Source organism: Haematobia irritans, chromosome 4, assembly GCF_050003625.1.
Source record: "Haematobia irritans isolate KBUSLIRL chromosome 4, ASM5000362v1, whole genome shotgun sequence".
Lineage (NCBI taxonomy): Eukaryota > Metazoa > Arthropoda > Insecta > Diptera > Muscidae > Haematobia > Haematobia irritans.
In genome coordinates this window covers 165,128,410-165,153,732 of record NC_134400.1, presented here as the reverse complement: position 1 = coordinate 165,153,732, position 25,323 = coordinate 165,128,410, and the positions used below count along the sequence as shown (strand labels likewise).

Genomic DNA, 25,323 nt, shown 5'->3' with positions numbered 1-25,323 from the left:
TTACGTTACGTCTTCGTTCGCATTGACTTTCGTTTCGATTTTCGTTTATATACCCCTTGGAGAAACCAAAATCAGCTGTTTTTCGTTTTGTATGCGAACGAAGACTAGAATCCGGATAGCAGAAATAGGTTGTTACACGCTAAACTTATATTGTGGACGGCGCATAAAAAATGCATTTTCACTTTTACACATTCTTGGCATCCCTATCCATACATATGTGTCATTCATTCATCGTGAGTGTTTTGTTGATAAATGAAATCAATCCGTTTAATGTGAAATTCTCAATAAAGTCGTGAAATTTACCAATGACACCAATCCTATGTAGATAATATCATTTAAAACCTAGATTTGCGTTTTATTTCTTCATACACTTGTTCATTTATTGCTGGCCAATAAAATAGGGAAACATCTCGACCAAAAAAAATATTTTCAATAGTCGTATCAAAGGAAACTGTAGCAAAATTTCCCCATAAATCCAAGAAATAATTTGACCAACTATGGAAGATAAAGATAGTATAAAAACCATTGCTGTCATAGATTTAGAAACAAATGGTCTGCCAAGAGAACAAAATAACACATGTGCTATTACAGAACTTAGTTTGTATGCATTTCCTGCATCAGCATTAAGAGATACGAACGAAGATGAAATTATTTTGCATTTAAACGATGATATGGATGTGATAGAAAAACGAGCGTTACAACCACCCCAACTTCCACGAGTTTTGCATAAAATGACCATGATGATTAATCCAGGAAAAGAAATTCATCCGGTATCTACAAAAATGACTTGTATGTACATATATTGGAGATAATAAACAATCAAAAAGCTCCAATTTTGTTCAACTTCCAGGTCTTAGCAATAAAATGTTGGAATCTGAATCAACTTTTGACGCAAATACGGCTAACTGTCTTTTGATGTTTTTGGATAGGCTTGAGAAACCTATATGTTTCGTAGCTCATAATGGTTGGTCATTTGATTATCCAATCTTACGTTATGTTCTTGACACTATATACATGGTAAGTTTATAAAAAAAACTATCCCTATAAATAGAGTAAAATATCTATATTATTCTTCAACAGACTATACCCTCTTCAATTTATTGTATTGATTCGTTTAAAGCCTTTCGAGAACTTGATGAGAAAAAAACAAAAATAGATGAAATAAAGTACCAAATTATGGATAAAGTTAAAGGCATACCTTCCTCTTTGCAAAATGAGACAGATAAATATTTATTGGCTTTTAATGAGTATCGTAAATTGTTTGTGCAACCATTTAATCCCAAAACATTCTTTCCCACGAAAGGATCCTATGTTTTGGGAAATATTTACGAAAGAGTTTTTCAAGAACCAGCTGGGGATCTACATCGGGCAGAAGGCGACGTTGCTATATTGAGTAAATTAATTCTACACCATGGTTTGGTATTTTTGGCTTATGCCGAAGAGCGTAAGAAATCCTTTGCAAAGGTACCCAAATTAGGTTCGAAATGAGCTCTTGCATATGTTTTATTGACTAGTCTTGAAATTAGGAATATTTTTATCAGTGCAATGGTTATAATTTTTTTTAATGTAGCAGTTTTTTTATCTTTTTGATATACTATATACATAGGACAAAATATTTAAACTACTACATCAAAAAACAAAAACATCACATTTTATATAAAATATACATTTTTACAATAAATATTATTATAATTTTTATATAAAATATATATTACAATAAAAAAAATGTAATAAGGTAAACTATTTATTTATTTATTTATTTTATTTTCATTATGTAATTTGAAGCCACATAGCGGCCAATTTATGGAAATTACAGTGGACTACTAACCGTGACTAAAGTATAATTGAAGTTATGACAATGTGAAAATATATGCGAGTATATAAAAAGTATAATTACATATATGAGGTATAAAATAGATTAATTAATAATATGACAAAAAATGAAATATGACAATTATAATTAATAATATGATAAAAAAAAATATAAAAAAAATGAAATATGACAAAACATTTTTAGTTCCCATTATGATTGAAAAAAGGCAAAATAAGAAAATATTATTTACTCAAACAAGCACAACAAAGCAGCACTACTAACTCGAGTTTGGATAAGCTTCATGCAGGTGATCCAAGATGATCGAGTAATCTTTTACGATATGTCGAATCAGAAATCGAGAAGTCCTTTAAATTAGTAGGGAAACAGTTATAAGATCTGGCGATTCTAGCCTGAAATGACTTGTCCATATGACCTCTGGCAAGAGGTACAACAATCTGATTTCGCCGCGATCGGCCAAATGAAAATAAGTCCACGAGAAATCGAGGTGACTGAGCACTGAAAATTTTGTGGAAAAGAACAAGTGATCTGAAGTCAATAAAACTCGAAAATGGGCACCCCAGGAAATCCTGGACATGAGGAGATATGTGGTCATATCGACGCAATGAATGTAGATAACGGACTATTCTATGAATTGCTAGTTTAACTTTCCTTATGTTACCAGCATTTGTGCCACAAAAAACCTCAATGCCGTATAGAATATTGGGCATTGCCAAAGCATGTACAAGTCTCTTTTTGAATGAAAAAGGCAGCATCAAATCAGAGTTGTACAATTGGCGTAGAGTCAAATTCGTTTGACTAATAACATTGTCTATATGTAGATCAAATGAAAGTCTATCGTCAATGGTAACCCCCAAACATTTTAAATGGTGGACGACTTCAATATCACACCCATTATAAGAAAGAGTTAGACCAATATCAGGATGAGATAAAAAAATTAATGCTTTTGTCTTAGAACCATTGACGGAAAGATTATTGAGACACATCCAACAGTATAAACTATTAGTTACAAAATCATTCTTAGCTTGTAAGACATCTAAATTATTAACATCCCCCCGAAAAAGCAACTGAACATCATCGGCGTACGAAAAAGTGGAGCAAAACATATCAAGATTCGCAAATAAATCATTAAGAAAAAGTATGAAAAGCATAGGCCCAATAATTGAGCCTTGTGGGACTCCACTCCTTACCGACAAAATATTTGATCTTTCTCCATTGATCTGCACATATTGCTTTCTACCTGTAAGGTATGAAGCAATAAGTTTGCAGGCACTAAAGCCGAAGCCGAAGTATTGGTGAAGCTTTTTTACCAATATGAAATGATCTACGCGATCGAAGGCATTTTCTAAGTCTAATGAAAGTAAAACGCATACTTTATCATGCGTGAAACTCCCCCTTATAGCATCAGTTAGGCCAAGCAGTAACATTGTTGTGCTTCTATGACTTCTGAAGCCACATTGACAATCAGAAAGTAACTTATTAAATTCTAGATAATCATTAAGTTGCTTTTTCAAAATATATTCGAATACCTTAGATAAAACAGGCATTAGCGCTATCGGCCTATACTCATGACAATTCGGACTTGACTTTTTCTTAATCGGACACACTCTTGCCGTTTTCCTCTCACGAGGGAATTTAGAAGTCATGATAATGGTATTGACCAAATGAAGGAAGTGGTCGGCGATATGTGGTATTACTATTTTGTAGAATTTGAGTGGAAATCCATCGTTTCCAGAAGCATTAGACTTAACGGACGAAAAAGCACAGATGACATCGTCAATAGTAACACATTTGAATGAAAATCCCGCTTCACCAAGTGAAGATGTTAAAAACGATCCAAAATCCCCCACGACATTTAACTGGTTACTTACAAATCCATCATTCAGGTCATCGACACTACTAACATTATCTGTGCGAATAGGGGATACTTCACCACCAATTATGCCGTTATCCCTAATTATGTTCCAAAATTCCTTAGGGTGTCCGCAGCGATCAAACATAGCGGCATGACAATTCCTCTTTAACCTCCTTTTGACGGCTTTTGCCCGATTTCTGGCCCTACAATAATTTGACCAATTCTCTTGATTCCTGTCACGAAGATAAGCTTTATAAGCTATATCAGCCAATGACTGATGGTAGCGTACAAGGGGAGACTTAATCCAGTCATCACGACTGTTATTGAAAAACTTTGCTCTTCTTTTAGGAAAAGCAGAATGTATTGTGTCAATTCCAGCCATAAGCACACGCAGCTGCAAATCGACATCGGAGGTTAAGTATAAATTCGAGAAATCAACACACGAGATAGTATTTCGCAACAATTGATCATCATAATTGTTGTAATCAAAATACTCATAGATGTCGCTGCTTTGGCGAACACTATTTTTAAAAATAAATATTTGTTTTTTGTTTAAGGTGAGTATTAAGTTCGAGTTTAGCCGCTAAAATCGCTAAAGTGAAAACTAAATCAGTAAGAAAAATGCATGAAATTATACATATTTGTTGCAAATTTTATTATAACTTGATGGGGAAAAGCCCAAAGCAAATTTTCACAAAGTTTGTGTTCCTTAAAATGGATTATTAAAGAAAAGTAATCGTGAAAAAATGACGATTTTAGCGGCTAAACTCGAACTTAATACCCACCTTTAGTCAATTCAAATCAAACATTTATATAATCAATTAATTCCACGCAATACAAACTACAGCAAAACTGTAACAAAATCGTAAATGAAATAAAAACTAATGTGAATACAATATTCTTCATAGCAAATCAGTAAGAAAAATGCATGAAATTATACATATTTGTTGCAAATTTTATTATACCTTGATGGGGAAAAGCCCAAAGCAAATTTTCACAAAGTTTGTATTCCTTAAAATGGATTATTAATGAAAAGTAATCGTGAAAAAATTACGTTTTTAGCGGTTAAACTCGAACTTAATACCCACCTTTAGCCGCTAAAATCGTCATTTTTTCACGATTACTTTTCTTTAATAATCCATTTGAAGGAATACAAATTTTGTGAAAATTTGCTTTGGGCTATTCCCCATCAAGTTGTAATAAAATTTCCAACAAATGTGTATAATTTTATGCCTTTTTTTTACTGATTTAGTTTTCACTTTAGGGGAAAAACTCGAACTTAGTACTCACCTTTACGGCCTGTATTAAATTCACATTATCGCGCTAAAATAGCTTTAATAATTAATCTTAGAGGAAATAAACTTTTTCAATTATCGATTTGGATCAATCCCCATCAAATTATAAAAAAATTGCCAACGAAATTATAATTTTTTTTTTTGCCTTTACAGATATGCATCCGATTTTAATCTCGAACTTAATACCCAGCTTTAATAATAAAAACTAACAACATCGCATTGATATTATTAATGGTAATGCAAAGGCAATTCTCATTATTAAAATACTGGCTCATTTTTTTTAAAAGAGCTCAAACTTACTGAAAAATGCATATATCAGAATTTGAATATTACGAGCAGAGTGTAGGAAATTGAAACATAGGAGGCAAAAAGCAAAGACAGTAAACTCTAGGAAGATAGGAAATTGGCTTGCGTCATACCAAATGTTGCATTCAAAGATTATAGATTTGAGAAAGATAGGAAATTGGCTTGCGTCATACCAAATGTTGCATTTACCAGATTAGTTTAATACATATTTTAGTTGTTTTTCGTTTTTAAATGAAAAATATAATTTTCTTAATGAAACAATGTTAAATTTTAGGCAACAACAAAAAAAAATTACATTTTCCCCTTTAGGGTAGGTACTATGTTTGGCTTTCGAGTTGAAAACCACTTTATTTTCGCGATTCCTTTTCCTTGAATAACCTGTAAAGTCTTGTCGAAATCTGTTTTAATAAAGTAACCACGAAAATTTCAACGCGAAAAGCGAACATAGTACTTACCTTTATGGATATTTATTTCGTGCTCTTAATTTCTTTTTATTTGCATTTTAATGCTATGTCTATACTTGTCGTATACGCGTTTGGTTCGAGTATTAAACTAATGTGGTAAATGGTTTGATGTGCTCAGTAGCCAATCTCCCATCTTCTGTAATCTATAATCTTTGGTTGCATTTACTATGTATTTGTATTTTTTTATTTGTTTTTCGTTTTTATATTTTAAATGAAACAATGTTATATTTTAGGCAACAGCAAAAAAATCACATTTTCCCGATTAAGGAAATTTATTTGGTGCCCTTAATTTATTTTTATTTGCATTTTAATACTATGTCAATACTTGTCGTATACGCGTTTGGTTCGAGTATGAAACTAAAGGTAAGTACTATGTTCGCTTTTCGCGTTGAAATTTTCGTGGTTACTTTATTAAACCAGCTCAATTCAAAGCAAATAAATTGACTCAATTGATGTGCAGTTTCTTGTTCCTCTAGATTTCGACAAGGCGTTACAGGAATAAGTTTGTTATCAATTATAATTTTGATTATTTAAAGAAATGTAATCGCGAAAATAAAGTGGTTTTCAACTCGAAAACCAAACATAGTACCCACCTTAAAGGTGGGTATTAAGTTCGAGTTTAAACGCTAAAATCGTCATTTTTTCACGATTACTTTTCTTTAATAATCCATTTTAAAGCCTAGTACTAAGATAACGTTTTCGCACGAAAAACTGTTATACTCCATATAAAAAAAGTTAGCGCGGAATAAATGCGAAATCTTTGTTTTGAGCATTTTCAGACACATATTTATACAACCCTGGATTTTTCGCACGAAAAAATAGGCAGGCATATTATTTCGCATAAATAAGTTAACATTCCTGGGATTGAGACCCTATTTACGGAGATATATGAAGATATTCGTTTTTCGCAGAAACGAACTTAGTACTAAGCATAAGGAATACAAACTTTGTGAAAATGTGCTTTGGGCTATCCCCCATCAAATTATAATGACATCTGCAACAAATATGTATAATTTTATGTCTTTTTTTACTGATTTAGTTTTTACTTTAAGGCCGGTACTATGTTCATTCTTGCGAAAAATTTTTATGGAAACCATTATTTCGCACATAGAAAGCGGCGTTTTTTTAGGTAGCTTGGAGCGCTATTTTACAGGGAGCGATATTGGATTAAGTTGGTGGTTGTTGCTTGTTTTTACAAAATAATATATTATTTTTCCTTGGGCAATTGGTCTGCTATACCTTTGATCCTTTGTATAGTTTCGGAACAAAAATATGGTCCGTGTTTGATTTATAAACCCGCACAAATAGTTTTTAATAAATAAATTATTTCGTAATTCACATTGCAAATGGCGCCGTGATATAAACGTCAGTTTTTCAACACGAAAAAACAAAGTATCACAAATGGAAAAACTTTCGCAAATTTTTCGCATTTATTGGTTTTGTAAGGAGTTTCAACGCGAAAACCGAACAGAGTACCGGCCTTTAGTGAAAAAATTACGATTTTAGCTGCTAAACTCGAACTTAATACTCACCTTAACACGGTAAATGATTTGATCTCCTCAGTAGCTAATTTCCGATCTTCCTAGAGTTTATTATCTTTGGCTAGGGTTGCCATTATTTATATTAAAAATATGTTAAATGCTCAAAACCCTGCCAACATTTTTTGAATTTGGGGGCGCTTCTGAGAATCCCCACTACGTCGAAAACAGTCGTATACGATATCCAAAACTCCTCGGAAAAGCGCCGTCACTATTAAGAAGTTGTACCACGCCAAGTTACTACAAAAAAGTATCGCATGAGTGCAATTATTAGGAGCCCTTCTGGATACATTTAGAAGGACGCCAATAAGAGCCCCTTCAAACAATCAGACAAAGGCCATTTTAAGATAGTTGTAAAAGAATCATTGTGGTCAAGTAAAACACGATTGTTTAGATGTTTATTAATTTTATGAAACATTAATAAATTCTCATAAATATAACATATACGACTATCACATCACATTTAACACATTTTTATGCATTAATAAGAGATTGATGTTGAGTTACAAGTTGTAAGTTAAATGTTGTAGCGTCTATCAGCCAGTACTTTTATTCCCAATGGAGGCAGCGTGTCTGGAAAAATATTTGAAAAACTAACACTTTATTCCATTTGGAAAGTCAAAAATTGTTCACCAATTTACTTTTCACAATTTTAAGCGTAATAACTATGTTTTCAGCACTTTTTTTTTCGTTTTCATTGAAATAAATTATAATAAGCCAGTTGCGCAAGGCATATTAATTAAAGGTAAAGTCACGAGCAAACGTGTGTACCCCCCATGATATTTAGAAAGTCAAACTAAAATGGCAGGTCACTTAAGTTTACATTTTGTGTATGTGTATTGTTGTTGTATTGTAATATTTATGTACACAAAGAATGTAAACAAACCTACTAAACGTAAACAAAGCCTTTGACAAGATGAATGTCGATATTAGTCACCTGATTGCATGACTTTACCTCTTTAATATGCCTTGCCAGTTGCGCTTGGTGTTTCACAAAATATAAAATGGCTCTTGTAACAATAGTGATGGCAAAATACTTTCATGCGAATAGTGATGGCAAAATACTATCACAGTTGGCGATTGTTGCAGTGTCACTTACGAGTCTGTGGTAGCGATGAGGATGAAATGGAACATTGAAATGTTGGCAGGGAAAAGTAGACCATATAATTTTGTAATTTGAACAGCACATAATTAAATAAATTTCTTAATTCTTCAAATATGAACATACTATGAATTGCTTCCACCCTTTGCTCGAAATATATATTTTATTAAATTCGAAAAGACCATAGAATTCAAATGTAAGAAAGCTCGATGTCTTTTGTACTGTGTTTGACGTTTAAGGCCGGTATGCACCTCTAGCGAAAAATTTCATTCCCATAAGAAATGCATTGCTATTTATGCTAACGAAATTTTCGGTAGCGTTCAATTTCGTAAGCTGGTACGCACCTCTAATGAAAATAACAGGGTTGTCAAAAGCATATTTTGGCAGCAAACATTTAATTTATTACAATCATTGTGTGCGTAAAAGTTTTAAAAGGTCTGTAAATAATAAACAATTTATTTGAGGAATATTTGGAACATATATTAACAATTTTTAAAAGCGATTAGCTGGTTTAAAATTTGTGTACACAGCCCTGTTTTTTTTTGTTGTAGACTTAAATAAATTTTTGCTACCGAAAATTTCGCTAGAGGTGCATACCGGCCTTAGACTTAAATAAATTTTTGCTACCGAAAATTTCGCTAGAGGTGCATACCGGCCTTTACAGAAATGGTCATCGTTATCATGCCTCCGTATTTGGCGTTCTTCTATTCGTTGTAGGATACGTCACGCTAACGCGTGGTATTTAGGTCTCATTTAGGATGTCATTCTCAGTTATATACCACTTTGCTATTACATTCGCATAATAAATAAACAGAGACTAACAGCGTCACAGTTCCATTTTGTTTTGAAAAGATATCACCTTTGAGAACTCACTCAACAATTAACCAAAATGGATTCACCAAAATTGAAAAATATATCCGTTCGTGTTAAACGTGCTCAACATCCTGATAGTACTTCGGTAGGTGACTGAAAAAAAAACTTAATGAAATCATAGACATTTCCATTTGTAATGTCTTTTGTTGTTAATTATACAGATGGATGAGGTACGTGACCAAGTTTCCATGAAAAGATGTACTGTAAGGCTCCAAAGGTACAATGATGAAGAATTGCGTCAAATGGGTATGAATTTGATCATCTCTTTGCTATATAACTTTCCAAAAAACAAACTTCTAACTTCATAATGCTATACATTGCAGCCCTTAATTGCAGATCAGTGGTATTGAAGGAAGACACTAGTAAACCCAAGAACATTAGAAACATGGTAGTACGCGTTCGAAGACTTGTAGACTATGGAATTCCAGTCCAATAGTACTAATGAATGATGGCCACTTAAGATTCCAATGTATGATACCAATCAGAAAATGTATATGCACATACTATATCTATGTGTGTAGTAGTAATTAAATACTGATTATTTCGACTAATAGTAACTTTTTTCACCAAAATCTTATTAATATGGAAATATGTTTTGTATTTATTGAATTGTCTAATTCAATTCGCATACATGCGAAAAAAGAAATAAATAAATATCTAATATAATATTTCTTTTGTAGAAATTCACAACTTTTTTGGGGGGATTATGTCTGTATGTATGTATTCATAGAAACGGGAACGGCCATATGTATGCACACAGTTGCAATACATTACGTTACAAAGGGCCTCAATGATTATAACCATTAATAATAAGGTGGGTAATAAAAAGCCGGTTCTTTCTTCTAATCATAAGAAATATATAATGCTGACTACTGGTTGCATTAATTTAAAGCAGTGCTTTAAACATTTTATGCATTAAGATATTGGAAGAGAAAGAAGTTGCAAGTTCTTAATGGTCAATTGTAATCACTAGAGGTCTGCATAATTTCATTTGTAAATGAAGAGTACACGTGTACTTGCTACATGAGTACATCTATTTGAGAGAGTCGTAAAACAATTGGTACACATTTTGATGAACACCAAAAGCCACGAGTAACTTCTTGTTGCTACTCTGATGTCTTCACTACCAACAAACATATATTCCTCTTTCTCTCTTATTGAAGTGTACTCAGAGTGATCACGTCGAGTATGTTGCGAGAACAAAACTTCATAGAGTACTCCATGTACCACGTGCAGTTGCAGAAATACAAAAAACAGTTACTCTCCATAATATATGTTTTCGGTTTGTTATAAAGAACGGCAAACGTTAAGGTAAGTGTGTGACATACATAAATATATGATATATGTGACATACATACATATCTATGATTAAGAACAATGGATAGTATTGCTTCGTACATAACTGAGAAATACTTGTGGTACAACGTGAAGTGAAGAGAATCCATGTTGTACTTTTTCTCAAGTACTTGCATTTTTATTGTTCCTTTTTTTCGGAACACATATTGTTTCGGATAAGTACTTGGTGGTATTTGACAAGCAAGTGTTCTCTTCACTTCACTACTTGCGCTCTGAGAGAAAGACATTGTATGTACTATATTCGACAGCGAATTGCATACATGTAGTGAAAAGTTATTCGATGCAGACCTCTAGTAATCACCACTTCGAGTTAGAAACTATTCCCGTAAAATGGCAATCGGTTCTTTGTTACACTCATAGAAAAATGTCTACCAAAAACAGCAGTCTGCTGTTATATTTTTGTACTTCAGGGTCTAACGAACAATAAATTTAAAAATTTTTAGAAACCAAAAGTAGTTTTTGGTATACTTTTACACTGTAATGTACTTACAAGCCTCCTAAATGCGATCAGCAAACATTTTGTTTGCTGTTATGACACAATTTGATAAATATTCAGATTTTTGGGTAAATACTTTAGATATTCATAAAATATTGTTTTAATTGTGTTACGATAGCCCCTTAGTTGTCATTTTTATTTGTTTCAGCCAAACTAAAACAAGCTTTTGTGTAATCGAGCTTAAACAAGTATATAGTAAGTTCAGCCGGGCCGAATCTTAAATACCCACCACCATGAATCAAATATAATATGTAGTTTCCTTTGAAAATTTCAGGGGGGTTTGATGACAGATATTTTCCCAAGCAGATCAGTTCAACCAGTACGCTTCCCACAGATAAATGTAAAGATTTTACCTAAGAAGACTAGATCAGATTCTGAATTTATAAGAACCATTTTTTGTTTGAGTTTTAGCGGAATCATAAATATCTCTTGTAAGTGCAAGAAAATTATGAAATAACGCCTTGATGAAATCTAAAATCTGTGAATTTTCATCCCAATTATTTAAATGACTACGAAAAGTAAAATCTGGAAATTTTGCTTGAAACTAATTTTCAAGAACAGAGCGCCTTCTATTCCCCCCATAAGTGAAATCGGTCTATATGGAGGCCTTACCAAATGGACCGATAAAACTATGGGATATACACTTTGTTATGGGTCTAAAATGCCAGTATATTTTAAATTTGTGGCAAATCGGATAAAACCTACAATTTCTAGAAGCCCTAGGAGTTTAATCGGGAGTTCGCTGTAATGGGGCTATATCAAAACATAGAAGGATACACACAGTATTCAGCACATTTAATTGTAGTTCTAGAATCTAGACCCCAAATTGGAGGGCCGGTTTATAAGGGGGCTATATCAAAAACTGTACCGATACTCAATATATTCGGCACACCTCTTTATGGTCCTAGAATACCTCTAGATTTCCAATTTCAGGCAAATTGGATAAAAACTACGGATTCTAGAAGCCCAAGAAGTAAATCTGGAGATCGGTCTATATGGGGGCTATATCAAAACATGGTCCGATAATCACCATTTTCGGCACATCTCTTTATTTTCTTAGAATACCTCTACATTTCCAATTTCAGGCAAATTAGATAAAAACTACGGTTTCTAGAAGCCCAAGAAGTAAAATCGGGAGATCGGTCTATATGGGGGCTATATCAAAACATGGACACACCTCTTTTGGTCCTAGAATACCTCTAGATTTCCGATTTGAGGCAAATTGGGTAAAAATTACGGATTCTAGTTGCCCAAGAAGTAAAATCGGGAGATCGGTCTATATGGGGGCTATATCACAACATGGACCGATACACTCCATTTTCGGCTCACCTCTTTATGGTCCTAGAATACCTCTAGATTTCCAATTTTAGGCAAATCGGATAGAAAATACACTTTCTAGACGCCCAAGAAGCAATATCGGGAAATCGGTCCATATGGGGGCTAAACCAAAACATGGACCGATAGGCACCATTTTCGGTACACTTTTTGATGGTCCTAAAATACCTTTAGATTTCCAATTTCAGGCAAATTGAATAAAAACTACAGTTTTTATAAGCCCACGTCCCCAAATGTGGAGGTCGGTTTATATGGGGACTATATCAAAACTTGGACCGATATAGCCCATCTTCGAACTTGACCTGCCTGCATACAAAAGACGAATCTGTGCCAAATTTCAGGACGATAGCGCCATTATTGAAGGCTGTAGCGTGATTACAACAGACAGACGGACATGGTTATATCGTCTTAGAATTTCTCCCTGATCAAGAATATATATACTTTCTGTAGTCGGAAATCGATATTTCGATGTGTTACAAACGGAATGACAAACTTATTATACCCCCGTCACCATTCTATGGTGGTGGGTATAAAAATAGCAGACAATGTGCAATCCATTTACAATAATTCTTGATTCAACCTGGTAAGATTCAATTAAACTGTCAAACTACAAACCACACCAAACATTTTTACGTTAAAGGTGGGTATTAAGGACTATTCCAAGTTATAATAAAATTTGCATCAATGAGGTATGATTTTATATCTTTTTTATTGATTTATTTTTGATCAAAGCCTTGGATCTTTCCAATCCATAATTTGACAAGACTTGAGAAAATATAATCGTCTTCATATACATTTACATACTTTCTTGTATACATTTAATTTAGTGTTTTGGTGGAAAACCCGATCATAGTGCTCACCATTAATGATGGTGACCCTTCTAAACAATAACTTTTAGATTTTCCGAGCCCGAGATATAAGTGACTGCAAGATTTTCACCTCCTTACGCTTCCGGATTACTCATAAGAGTCGACGAATTATGCTGCGCTCTGTAAAAATATATAGGTTAATTACACTTTTTATGCCCTCCACCATAGGATGGGGGGTATGTTAACTTTGTCATTCCATTTGTAACACATCGAAATATTGCTCTAAGACCCCATAAAGTATTTTGGCTCGTGGTGAAATTCTGAGTCACGTCCGTCTGTTAAAATCACGCTAACTTCCGAACGAAACATGCTATCGACTTGAAACTTGACATAAGTAGTTATTGATGTAGGTCGGATGGTACAGCAAATAGGTCATATCGTATAGCTCCCATATAAACCGACTCTCTGATATGGCTTGCGGAACCTCTAAGAGAAGCAAATTTCATCCGATCCGGTTGAAATTTGGTACGTGGTAGTCTCTAAGAACAATGCAAAAATTGATCCATATCGGTCCATAATTATGTATATATACCCCCCATATAAACCGATCTTGGGGGAGCAAATTTCATCCGATCAGATTGAAATTTTGTATGTTAACATATGTAAGTATATGGTCTCTAATCACCATGCAAAAATTAGTCCATAATTATATAGCCCCCATATACACCGATTCCCAAATTTGACCTCCGGAGCCTCTTGGACAAGTAAATTTCATCCGATTCGGTTGAAATTTAGTACGTTGTGCAATGATATGGGTACTAACAACCATAGTTATATATAGCACCCAGATAAATCGACTCCCAATCACACAAAAATTGGTCCATATCAGTTCATAATTCTAATAGCCCCCACATAAAGAGACCCCCATATTTAACTTCTGGCTCTCTAATTACAACGCAACAGTTCATATCGGTTCGTAATTATTTGTAGACACCCCTATATATACCGATTAAGAACTGAATTATATAAGTATTTAATCGGCCTTTCTTGTCTAAGATAACCTGTACGGACTAACTTAAAATTTAGAAGACGATGTTAAGAAGTTTTAAGATACCTCGCCATCGGCAAGTATTACCACAACCCAAGTAATTCAATTGTAGATGGCAGTCTTTAGTAGAAGTTTCTACGCAAAACATAACATTCGGCCTGGCCGAACTTACGGCCGTATATACTTGTTTTGGTTTTATTCAATCACAAATTTAATTTATCCAATTAATGTTTTAATTGAAATTTCTTCAATTACAAAAATAATAGAATCATCCATAGAATTAATTAGAAATAAAAAAATATATACTTTAATAAAAAATTAAATGATTTTTTCGGATTCGAATTTTTGAACCAATTAAAAATTTAATTGATTTTAATTAATTGATTGATTCAATTAATTGACTTTATTTTGATTAAAAATTGATTATGTCAATTATCTTTTAATTATTTATATTTTCCATTTTAATCAAGTTTTTAGTTTACATATTTTGGCGATATTTTTCCCGTGTAAATCTAGAACTATAACATATTTGAGTAACTAAAAGTTCTTTTTTTTATCGTTTATTCTAGTATTTAATTTTGTAATGTAATATGTTCGGCTGATGAGTCCTTTTTTGAGTCATGGCTCATTCAAAGGCCGGAAAAGTGAGCGGTCCCAGCGAATAGAAAAAGTGACAACTAAGGAAATGCCAGTTCAGTTTTCGAGTCTTTTCATATTACATAATCAGCATATTTTTCATGTTATATGCCATATAACATATTATGGTGATTTTAACGAATTATCCCTGCCAGCATTTCAAAGTTTGATTTTATCTCGATCGATACCATAGAATCTTAAATGGAACCATAAATCGCCAAAATAGGAAATATGGGAAATATTCCAAAACAAAAATTTTATAAAGAAGAAGAAAACCAAAAATCAGCACATTGTTATTACGTTCAAATTATGATAAATATATTTATTTCTATATGTGTGATTGATAAAAATATTATTTATTTATTTAGTGGAAAACCCGAACTTACTCTTCATCCTTATTCAAAATAACATTTTTTAAAACCTTTATTTTGGAAATTGGCGATATATTCGTAAAATCTATTACACACTCTTGTATATGGGTCTTCGATAACTATTTAATGGTAATCGAATGGTTGAGTATGTTCAGTGTGCTCGTCTAATTCAATGAAGTAAAAGTCATCATTGCTAAAATTTGCAAAAATTGTTTATATATTTCAAAAACGTAGATTGATTTATTTTTAAATATTTTTCTACAATATTTGCAATAGAGCCAGCATGGGTGATGTACAAGTTTTGATGGATATGGGTTTCCCACAGGATAGAGGTAAGTGATGTGTTTTTTGTTTGATAAGCCGGCAAATGGAAATAGTTATTCTATGCATTTTTTTTCTTTAAGTGGAATATGCCTTGAAAGTAACCAACAATAAAGGGGTGGAGCCAGCAATGGAGTGGTTGTTGGCTCATGTTGACGAAAGTATTCCCCAACCGTCTTCCGATGCTGCGCCAAATGAACCTAGCACCAGCTCACAAAAAACAGAGGTCGTCAAGTCCTTTAAATGCGATGACTGTGGTAAAATATTATGCAAGGACCAGGGTGAAGTAGAATTCCATGCAGCGAAAACTGGTCACAGTAACTTTTCCGAGTCCACCGAGGAGAAAAAACCATTGACAGAAGAAGAAAAAAAACAACAGTTGGCCCTAATCGAGGAAAAGCTAAAGCTAAAACGTTTGGAACGAGAAGAACGCGAAAAACAGGATGCTTTGGAAAGGGAAAGAAATCGTATTAAATCTGGCAAAGATATGTCTGAAGCTCGCAGAAAAAATGAGGAATTGGAAATGAAGAAAATCATTGAACAACGTAAACGTGAAAAGGCCGATGAAAAGGCTGCCCGCGAACGAGTTCGTGCCCAAATCGAAGCCGATAAGGCTAGACGTAAAGCAGCTAGCCAGACACCATCCTCTCCCGAAACACCAGTGGCCTCGTCATCAGTTTCTTCAACCACTACACCCGTCGAAGCGGTTAAATCTCCACCGAAAGATTATAAAGAGACTCGTATACAGATTCGTTTGCAGGACGGTTCGACTCTAACCGAAACGTTTAATGTACAAGAGCAATTATCGGCTGTGAGAGTTTTTATACAAATGAAAACTGGGAATGAAACACCATTTGGTCTTATGACCTCATTTCCTCGCAAAGTCTTTAATAGCGAAGATTTTGAGAAACCTTTGAGTGTTCTAGGTTTAGTTCCGTCTGCAGTTCTCATCATGACCAAAGTTAATGTGTGAACAAGATCGATCACAAATGCGTAAATATATAATTCTTATTCTAGGTCATTTTTTATATATTGCTCGGCAACAATATTCACATTTTATATGCAACAACAACTGTAAGAAGAGAATGCAGAATTGAATTTTGTTTTCAAGTAAAGTACAGTGATTCAAACAAAAAAGTTATCATGAGACGTTTTTGGATTACTACCAGGGATTCGCAGTGGGAACTTTTGGAGTTAAATATAATAATCATGCGACCATGGGGCATTAAAGTACATAATCAAAAATTGTTGTTTTTTTTTTTGATTTCAGCTTAAAACCATGCATCGACTAAACTACAAGTGTAGCTTAACCAACAGAGGAAAACAATGTTTGTCAAATTAATTTGGGCAAAGCCCTATGGACTGCAAGATAGTTGGATGGACGCACGTTTCGGAATTTACCACATTCCTCATCAGCATCCTCTACTTGCAGCAAAACTATCAACCAATTATCAGAATAAATTCACGCAGTTCATTAAACCCAACAATGAACCACACTTGAACCTTCCGAAAAAAGGTTTTACATGATAGCCGGCTTATGCCGAAATAATTTGTACAAACATATCTCTTTTCCGTTGCCACCGTCAAATCATCGATTTGAGTGCAGATTAAAGAACAAAACCAACTATAACAAAACAAAACGAATGAAAGAAGAGGAAGCACGCTCAAAATAAACACAACCAACTGCACTCAAATCGATGATTTGACGGTGGCAACGGAAAAGAGATATGTTTGTACAAATTATTTCGGCATAAGCCGGCTATCATGTAAAACCATAGGGCTTTGCCCAAATAAATTTGACAAACATTCTTTTCCGCTGTTGGTTAAGCTACACTTGTAGTTTAGCCATTTTTAAGCTGAAATCAAAAAAAAAAAAAAAAACAACAATGATTAAAGAACAAAACCAACAATAACAAAACAAAAAATAATCAAAAAATTTAAACAAATCACATATTAGTAACAAAGTACTATGTTCTGTTTTTCCACGAAAACTAAATTAAAAATGCACATTTTTATCCGATCTTGTTAAAACTTGGATGGAGAAGTTTTAGGGCTTTGATTGTGTACACTTTCATCTTTTAAAATTAATTGAAAAAGGAACTGTTTAAAAAAACTTAATTCTGTAATTGATACTACAATTTTTCCACGGAATTTTTTTTTTCTGATTCAACCACAAATTAAAATTTTTATTAGATGTGTCCTTCAATCACGAAAATTGTAGTATGAGCCAAAGTTTTAATTGGACATTAAAGAATTAATTGATTTCATTAGCAAATTTTAATTAATTTTTTAATTGCTTGAATTGATGGGATAGGGTCACATAAAAAATTTCACAATATAAACTTTCTTTAGTTTATAGATCTTCACCCCTTTAAAATAGCACACGATACTGAATAAAATAGCGCTAGATTCGGATCAAATTTCAAAATGTAGACTATAGATAGGCTTATAACATATACCATGCGTTGATGGAAGGCTTGACATTTTCTGTTTGAGGCACTCTAACTGAGCTGATGCTTTAAAAAAGAGAAAATTTAACGAAGCAGATTTAGCATATCCGTTAATAAGTCTAAACTCAGTGATAAGAGAGAAATTCACCACTGTGGTATCACAATGGTCTGTATAATCTAAATGAGCCTGAAATATACCTAACCTACATTCGTTTCCCACTCGACAACAAATTATGAAGTGACTTGCCTTTCGACATAGAGAAACTAGTAATTTCGTTTGAAATTCGAAAGAAAGCAATCGTTCGATGTACAGAAATAGGGAATAAAAATATCTAGCTAAATGAGGCAACAATTTCGAATTGAGAGCAAACTTGAAAATTTTATATTTTCACAAGATAATGCGAACCGGCACTTAGTGAAAATTGTAGGCTATAGTAATGCATTTTGCATATTTGGGTCACTCCCACAAAGTTTCTACCTTTGCTTATCTAGATACAATTTTTATACCATGCGCCACACTGTGGAACAGGGTATTATAAGTTAGTGCATATGTTTGCAACACCCAGAAGGAGACGAGATAGACATATGGTGTCTTTGGCAATATTGTTCAGGGCCGACCCTTGAGTCGATCTAGGCATGTCCTTCTGTCTGTGAACACATTTTCAAAGTTTAGGTCTCAATTTTAGTCCAATCGACTTCAAATTTGGCCCAAGTATGTATTTTGGGTCAGAATAGAACGCTATTGATTTTGCATTCGGTTCAGATTTAGGTATAGCTCCCATATATATCATTCGCCCGATATGGACTTATATGGCCCCAGAAGCCAGAGTTTAACCTATTTTGCTATAATCCTAGTGCTACAGTCAAGTGTACAAAATTTTATTGAAATCGGTTCAGATTTAGATATAGCTCCAATATATATTTTTCACCCGATATGGACTTATATGGCCCCAGAAGCCAGAGTTTTACACCAATTTGGTTGAAATTTTGTACAAGAACAATTAGTACTATAATCAAGTGTGCCAAATTTTATTGAAATCGGTTCAGATTTATATATAGCTCCCACATATATCTTTCGCCCGATTTACACTAATATGACCACAGAGACCAAAGTTGTACTCTGATTTACGTGCATTTTTGAGTGCACAGAGTGTAGAATTAACATACCCACCCGACCAAAGTGCCGAGAAATGGCGAAGGTTCGCTAATGCGAACATTTTTCGAAATAAATTAATGCCCACATTATTCGGGAAAAGTTCGATAATAGACAAAATTTCGAACATTCCTTATATCGAAATACACAGAAAAAAATTTCCTTAGTTTAACTAACGCTAAATTTAACTTATTTGTATTGTTAAAAAATTATTTGTTAGTAGTAAAATTTTATTACTTTTTGCGAAATTTTCCACAGCCCAATGAAATTTTCGTTTTTTTTAAGTATGTCTCAAATATTTTATGAACTAAACGTGAGTAAAAAGTTCGATGACCGTACACATAAGTTTAATATGAACTAAAGCAAATGAAAATTTTCATACGATTCCCAAAAATAGTAAGAAAGAGGGTGTAATTTCGTGAACTGTAGTTAAAAAGTACAACAGGGCATTAAATTTTCCTGGTTTTAACAACGCTTTGGGGAAATCTCAAAATGCGTAGCAAAATTTAGTTCAATTTTCGTACGAGTTAGTTTATTCTTCCTATAAAACAATTTACTTTTTTCGGGGTAATAACGTATATTTTTCGGCTTATTTGTTATGTTGGTGTTCCGCCATGTTTGTTTTTGACAAAGGTGATTAAAAAGTCATTTCAGTTTAAGAAATTCATAAGTTCGGGTGAAGTGTCTTAGCGAATCTAAGTAAGTAAGTAATTTATTTATATATCTTTTACAAAACTACAAATTTTCTTTCTTGTTTATTTTGCAGATGTATCCAGGAAAATGTTACTAATTGAAATTAGTCCTTTCACTGGCAGAGCCACGACCGGCTTCATTAATTCCGCGCAAAGAAGTCAATGTAGTGCCTTAAATCCCTATAAATATAACAGGTTGGCTGATAAGTCACCGGTATGACTTATAGACGGCGTCGCTAGTATTGAATACATATTATTTTTATAGAGTACCAACCTTCAAATGATTCGTGTCAAAATTTGACGTCTGTAAGTCAATTAGTTTGTGAGATAGAGCGTCTTTTGTGAAGCAACTTTTGTTATTGTGAAAAAAATGAAAAAAATGAATATGTGACAATGGATGAAACTTGGCTCCATCACTACATTCCTGAGTCCAATCGACAGTCGGCTGAGTGGACAGTACAGAAAATCTTTGAAACCGGAATGCTATCGAACTCGAAATAGATTCGTTAACAATCAATTATAGATATCGCGAAACCTTCTTTAATGAATCGCTAAGAAGCCTTCGAAAACGAAGAGTTTGCTGGCAGTAAAAGAACGACAGATGAACGTTTTTTTCGAACCATTCTCGATATCGTTTTCGATAGTTTTCTTCGACAAATAACCGAGAATATTTCTATATCGAATACGATAACGATCGCTGTGGTCAGATGGGTATTAACTTTGCATGCCAAATTTGGTTGAAATCGGTTCAGATTTAAATATAGCTTCCATATATATGTTTTTCCGATTTGGTAAAAAATGGCCAAAATACCAACAGTTTCCTTATAAAATCGCCACTGCTAAGTCGAAAACTTGTAAAAATGAATCCAATTTTCCTATACTTCTAATACATATCTATCTACCGATAAATCATAAATCCACTTTTGCGAATTTGCCTATAAATTGGTTCAGATTTAAATGTTTCCCATATTGTGTTCTACCCCAGGGCATTAACCGACTTAAATTTAAAGTCTATACATTTTGTAGAACTCTAACAACTTCTGTCCAGATCGGGTCTGATTAAAATATATCTATATGGGAACATAAACCTTTATATATAGCACCCAACACATTGGACGGATTTGATATGGTATCGAAAATGTGGATCTACAAAGTGGTGCAGTGTATAATATAGTCGGCCCCGCTCGACTTTAGACTTTTCTTCCTTGTTCTTCTTAAATTACTTACACATTATTGTCCATATTCAAAATAATTTGTAAGCAGTTTATCGAAGGAATTTCTATGAGAAATTCCGGGGGTAAATCTGAAGATAACCTGTGTACAATTTTACTAAACAAATTAACTTTTTCACTTAAAAATTCTCGGTCGAACATCTTAATATATATAAATATTTCTTAGCTACGCCAATGGCTCCCATAGTTGCCGCTATGGATATGTTCAACTACTTTGTGACTGCTGATCAAAGGCACAGCGATAACTGTTATCGTAAAATCGATTACAAAATCTCACATGATATACAACATTTTGAGGTTTCACTGTGTTTTGTTATTGTTTAAATTTATTAATATAAATACGGTTTACGACAAAGCGGATATAATTGTAAAAAGTGCAAAAATGCATTTCGAAGAGTTGGAGGCTTTAGATCCAACCAGTCCTAATTTAAGCCGTATTGAGATGCCAACTCCGCATAAAGTATCTGTTTTGATTTTGGTTGAGCAATACATCAAGGTAAGGATCTAGGATGGAATAGGGTTCATCAATAAAACTCAATTTGCACATTCCGTTTTGTTGTAGGCTAAGAAGGCTGCTACTGATTCCGGTATCATGTATCCCACACAATATCGGAGAAATTTCTGCATGCTTCTATTGAAGTTGATACAATATCCGGACATGACATACAATGACTTGTTTCAATTGCTATGCTCGCCAAAATACAAAATTGATCCTTTGCATTTGGAACGTTTCGAAAAGGTTATGGGCGAATTATTCTCCTTGGGCATTGAAACACTATTCGATTTTGCCGAAATGGATAATATTGAAAAGATGTTGGCCGAACATTTGGGTGTAAGTCAATTCAGTCTAGTTGGTCTATATATACGGCGAGTGGGTGTAATTTTGGAGCGTTTGTCTTTTCCGGAAATGATGGCACTACATAAAAACATATGTTTGTACTATGAAAAAGGTGAGTGGGATGGTAAAAATATAGCAAATTATCTGTTGAATGGTTGAATATGAACATATTTAGGTGTTCGTTCCTTGACAATTGGACCACGGAAACCCCACTGTGGCACAGGTGTAAGTCACATAACCAACAATACTACTACGGATGAAGATAACACAATGGAAGAGTCTATTTTGGATACAGAAACTGTACATCAGGATCGCAATCCCCACAGTAAATGGTCTCCCAAACAAGCTCTGATGTTTGTAAATCAACAGTGCAATCTATTGGAAAAGAATGAATTGCGGGCTTTGCCACCCATCGAAATGCAAACAAAACTGAATGAAATAATACAGGATAATCCCTTGAATGCAAAAGCCTACTTTCTGAGTTATATGAATCAATTACGGTTACGTGATGTGTTTGGAGCACGGGATGCTTTACACAGATCTTTCGATCGCAGTCCCACCTATATGATAGGTCAAAACGATCAAAGAGGATTTCAATATTTCAGCGTAAATTTAGCCGTACTGCATGCAAGTTTTAATCACAAACGAGAAGCATTGAATGCCCTGAAGGAGTGTATAATGCTGGCCCAGGAGTGTGGAGATAAACGATGTCTAGATTTGGCCAATTCTTGGTATTGTCTCTTGAACAGCAGTAGCATAGGGCCTTTTCACAAAAGCCTACCGGATATTCAAGATCCGGGCTTCATACAGAGCCTTTCACAGGCTTTGGCATTTGTGGTGACGTTTGGAGCAAAATGTGGATGTCTACCTCTGGACCTTTTTGAATTGTTGCAAAGAAGCGATAACTTAAATAATAAACATATTCTATTGGAGCATATTTCCGATACGCTGGCCCTTCGTAGCACTCTGTGGGTTCTTTATGGACGTTATGAAATGTCTGCCCTGTATTCGCAATTGTTAATGAATCTCAAGAAAACCTGGGCCTTTGGAGATGTTAGTAATTCCGAAAGTGTTAGTAAAGTTTTGGCCAATCTATCGCTGTGGTTTAATAGCCAAGGAGAATATCAACTTAGTGCGGTGATACAGAATCATGCTCGTACAAGATTTCAACGTTATCCCTTTGCAGCTGATTGGATGACCAGCGAATGTCACATTGCCATACAACAATGTATACATCGGTGTAGATGGCAGGAAGCAATGCGTTGGTGTTGTCAGCTTTATTTGTTAGACAAACATGATGGTAACATACAGAGGGCCGCTGTGTATATAGCCAAACGTTATAACAACACTGCCCGTCGAATATTACAACATCTATTGCAAGAGAATGATTTGGACTCTCTGAGACAAGTAAGGGTATTAATTCTTTTGGCCTATAATTGTATATCAGAGAATAATATCACCTCTGAAGCCATGGATTATCTAATGCAAGCCTCAGTAATAGCCGAAGAAGGATATCTTCAATATGAACATTCTCTTATTGATACCATAATTGCTCAACTCCTCGAGCAAATGGGCTTGTATCAGAAGGCATTGCAAGCTTTACGTAACTCCATAGATACCATACATATAAATGGTGGGATCTATGATCGTGCGAAAACTGATTTTATTTTTACTCGTTGTTTAGTAGCCGCTGGTCTAGATCGTGAACAACAACATAAACGTTTGCTAAAATCATTGCCCGTTTTGGAAAGAGCTATGGATTCATTTCGAAAGCTGGAAGCCCATGCTAAAGTTTTGGATGTTTTAGTCTATATATCGAAGACGTTTAACAAATTCGGTTTTGTGGCCGAACGAAATAAGTATGCGTGTAAGTTCAAACAGTATTATACGGATAATCCAGTGCCACGGGAATATTTAGGTATGGTCTATTAATTGCATTGAAAATATTTTTTATTGTATACGTTTTATATTAAATTTGGCTAGAAACAATGTATGTGGGTGATTTTGTTTTTGGATGTATAGGAAGATTTAAAAAAATTGCATTAGTGAATGTCAATTGAGGGGAATAAATGCAGTTTAGATCAAAGACAATAAACTTGAGGAAAATAGGAAATTGGCTTGCGTCATACCAAATGTTGCATTTGCCATGTTAGTTCCATACATATTTTTTTATTTGTTTTCGTTTCTATTTTTTAAATGAAAAACTTAATTTTCTTAATGAAACAATGTTAAATTTTCGGCAACAATAAAAATTACATTTTCCACTTTATGGAAATTTATTTCGTATGTCAATACTTGTCGTATACGCGTTTGGTTCGAGTATTAAACTAACCCGGTAAATGGTTCGATCTCTTCAGTAGCTAATTTCCTATCTTCCTGAATCTATAATCTTTCGTTTAGATGGCATAAACTATTATCAACTTAACACACTGTTATAGATGTAATAGATTCTTTAATTGGCATCATCGTATTTTTTGATCTTTCGACTTTTTAAATGTTTGGATGAGTCGAAAAGTCAACTTTTCGAATGGTTTTTAGAATAAACGACATCATCGACACATACTCTCATAAATAATTGCTTGCATCATATTCTCCTTTTAATTCAAAGCCGATTTTTTGAATTTTTCGTTAAACCTCAAACGATTTTGACCAACATCACAAGTCGATTTTAGTCAGGGTTGTATTCAGAATCAAAAAGTTCACTTTGGAAATTGTAAAAAAGGTTGACATTTTGAAAAGTCGACTGAGTTTTGCAATCGTCGATTTGAAAACCTCCCAAAATTTCTCTTATTGAAAAGTGGACTTCTGACACACGTGAACTTTCGGCATTTTATGGGTATGTATGTACACTACAGATCGAATGATGTATGAATTCGCGTTGAATTAAAAAAATAAAAAAAAATTGTTTATATGGATCAGGTTTTTTTAAGATTACTTGGATCAGATTTGGGGAATCGGTTTATGAGCCATGGGAGTTGCCATGGTGAGCATAACCGCCTTGAATACAAAGGGAAGATAGTAGAAAGTAGGTCCCAGGAAAATGAGGCCCAAAACCCAAAAAGAAACAGCCCCAACTGATGCTTAAAAATCGACCCCAAAATAAAATCAGGACCTATTTTCACTTTTGATTTAAAAAACAGGGTGAAAATTGACCCCAATCGATGGAAGCACGAAGTCCAAAGTGCTCAGCACGAAGTCCAAAGTGGTGTTAGCCATCCTTGGACTCCATAGGAGAAAACCTTAAACCACCGGCCAAAGGCCGTACTCTAAAAACACAAATCTGATGTGCTACAATGCTATTCAGAATAACCAATGTGTGTAC

General features: G+C 34.0%; 3 protein-coding genes across 3 annotated transcripts; all 3 read left to right on the top strand.

Annotated features, from left to right (window-relative positions):
• Positions 1-228: 228 nt before the first annotated feature.
• Positions 229-1,740, top strand: LOC142234390 (three prime repair exonuclease 2-like). Its single transcript, XM_075305518.1, has 3 exons — positions 229-789; positions 851-1,017; positions 1,081-1,740. The coding sequence occupies exons 1-3, from the start codon at positions 498-500 to the stop codon at positions 1,486-1,488; spliced, it is 867 nt and encodes a 288-aa protein (XP_075161633.1). The 5' UTR covers positions 229-497; the 3' UTR covers positions 1,489-1,740.
• Positions 1,741-15,463: 13,723 nt separating this feature from the next.
• Positions 15,464-16,773, top strand: LOC142234258 (UBX domain-containing protein 1). Its single transcript, XM_075305347.1, has 2 exons — positions 15,464-15,647; positions 15,720-16,773. Exons 1-2 carry the CDS (start codon positions 15,599-15,601, stop codon positions 16,607-16,609), a joined length of 939 nt encoding a protein of 312 aa, XP_075161462.1. The 5' UTR covers positions 15,464-15,598; the 3' UTR covers positions 16,610-16,773.
• Positions 16,774-21,449: 4,676 nt separating this feature from the next.
• ida (anaphase promoting complex subunit 5 ida) lies at positions 21,450-23,994 on the top strand. The gene is made up of 3 exons (XM_075305691.1): positions 21,450-21,659; positions 21,726-22,113; positions 22,177-23,994. The coding sequence occupies exons 1-3, from the start codon at positions 21,546-21,548 to the stop codon at positions 23,931-23,933; spliced, it is 2,259 nt and encodes a 752-aa protein (XP_075161806.1). The 5' UTR covers positions 21,450-21,545; the 3' UTR covers positions 23,934-23,994.
• Positions 23,995-25,323: the final 1,329 nt, after the last annotated feature.

What these genes read in the sequence shown, in the direction of transcription:
- ida (XM_075305691.1), top strand. Translation starts at nt 21,546, where the DNA reads ATGCATTTCGAAGAGTTGGAGGCTTTAGATCCAACCAGTCCTAATTTA. An exon ending in TGGTTGAGCAATACATCAAG is followed by an intron (nt 21,660 to 21,725) that starts GTAAGGATCTAG and finishes GTTTTGTTGTAG; the next exon opens with GCTAAGAAGGCTGCTACTGA. An exon ending in ATGTTTGTACTATGAAAAAG is followed by an intron (nt 22,114 to 22,176) that starts GTGAGTGGGATG and finishes GAACATATTTAG; the next exon opens with GTGTTCGTTCCTTGACAATT.
- LOC142234258 (XM_075305347.1), top strand. Translation starts at nt 15,599, where the DNA reads ATGGGTGATGTACAAGTTTTGATGGATATGGGTTTCCCACAGGATAGA. An exon ending in GGGTTTCCCACAGGATAGAG is followed by an intron (nt 15,648 to 15,719) that starts GTAAGTGATGTG and finishes TTTTTCTTTAAG; the next exon opens with TGGAATATGCCTTGAAAGTA.
- LOC142234390 (XM_075305518.1), top strand. Translation starts at nt 498, where the DNA reads ATGGAAGATAAAGATAGTATAAAAACCATTGCTGTCATAGATTTAGAA. An exon ending in GGTATCTACAAAAATGACTT is followed by an intron (nt 790 to 850) that starts GTATGTACATAT and finishes TTCAACTTCCAG; the next exon opens with GTCTTAGCAATAAAATGTTG. An exon ending in TTCTTGACACTATATACATG is followed by an intron (nt 1,018 to 1,080) that starts GTAAGTTTATAA and finishes ATTCTTCAACAG; the next exon opens with ACTATACCCTCTTCAATTTA.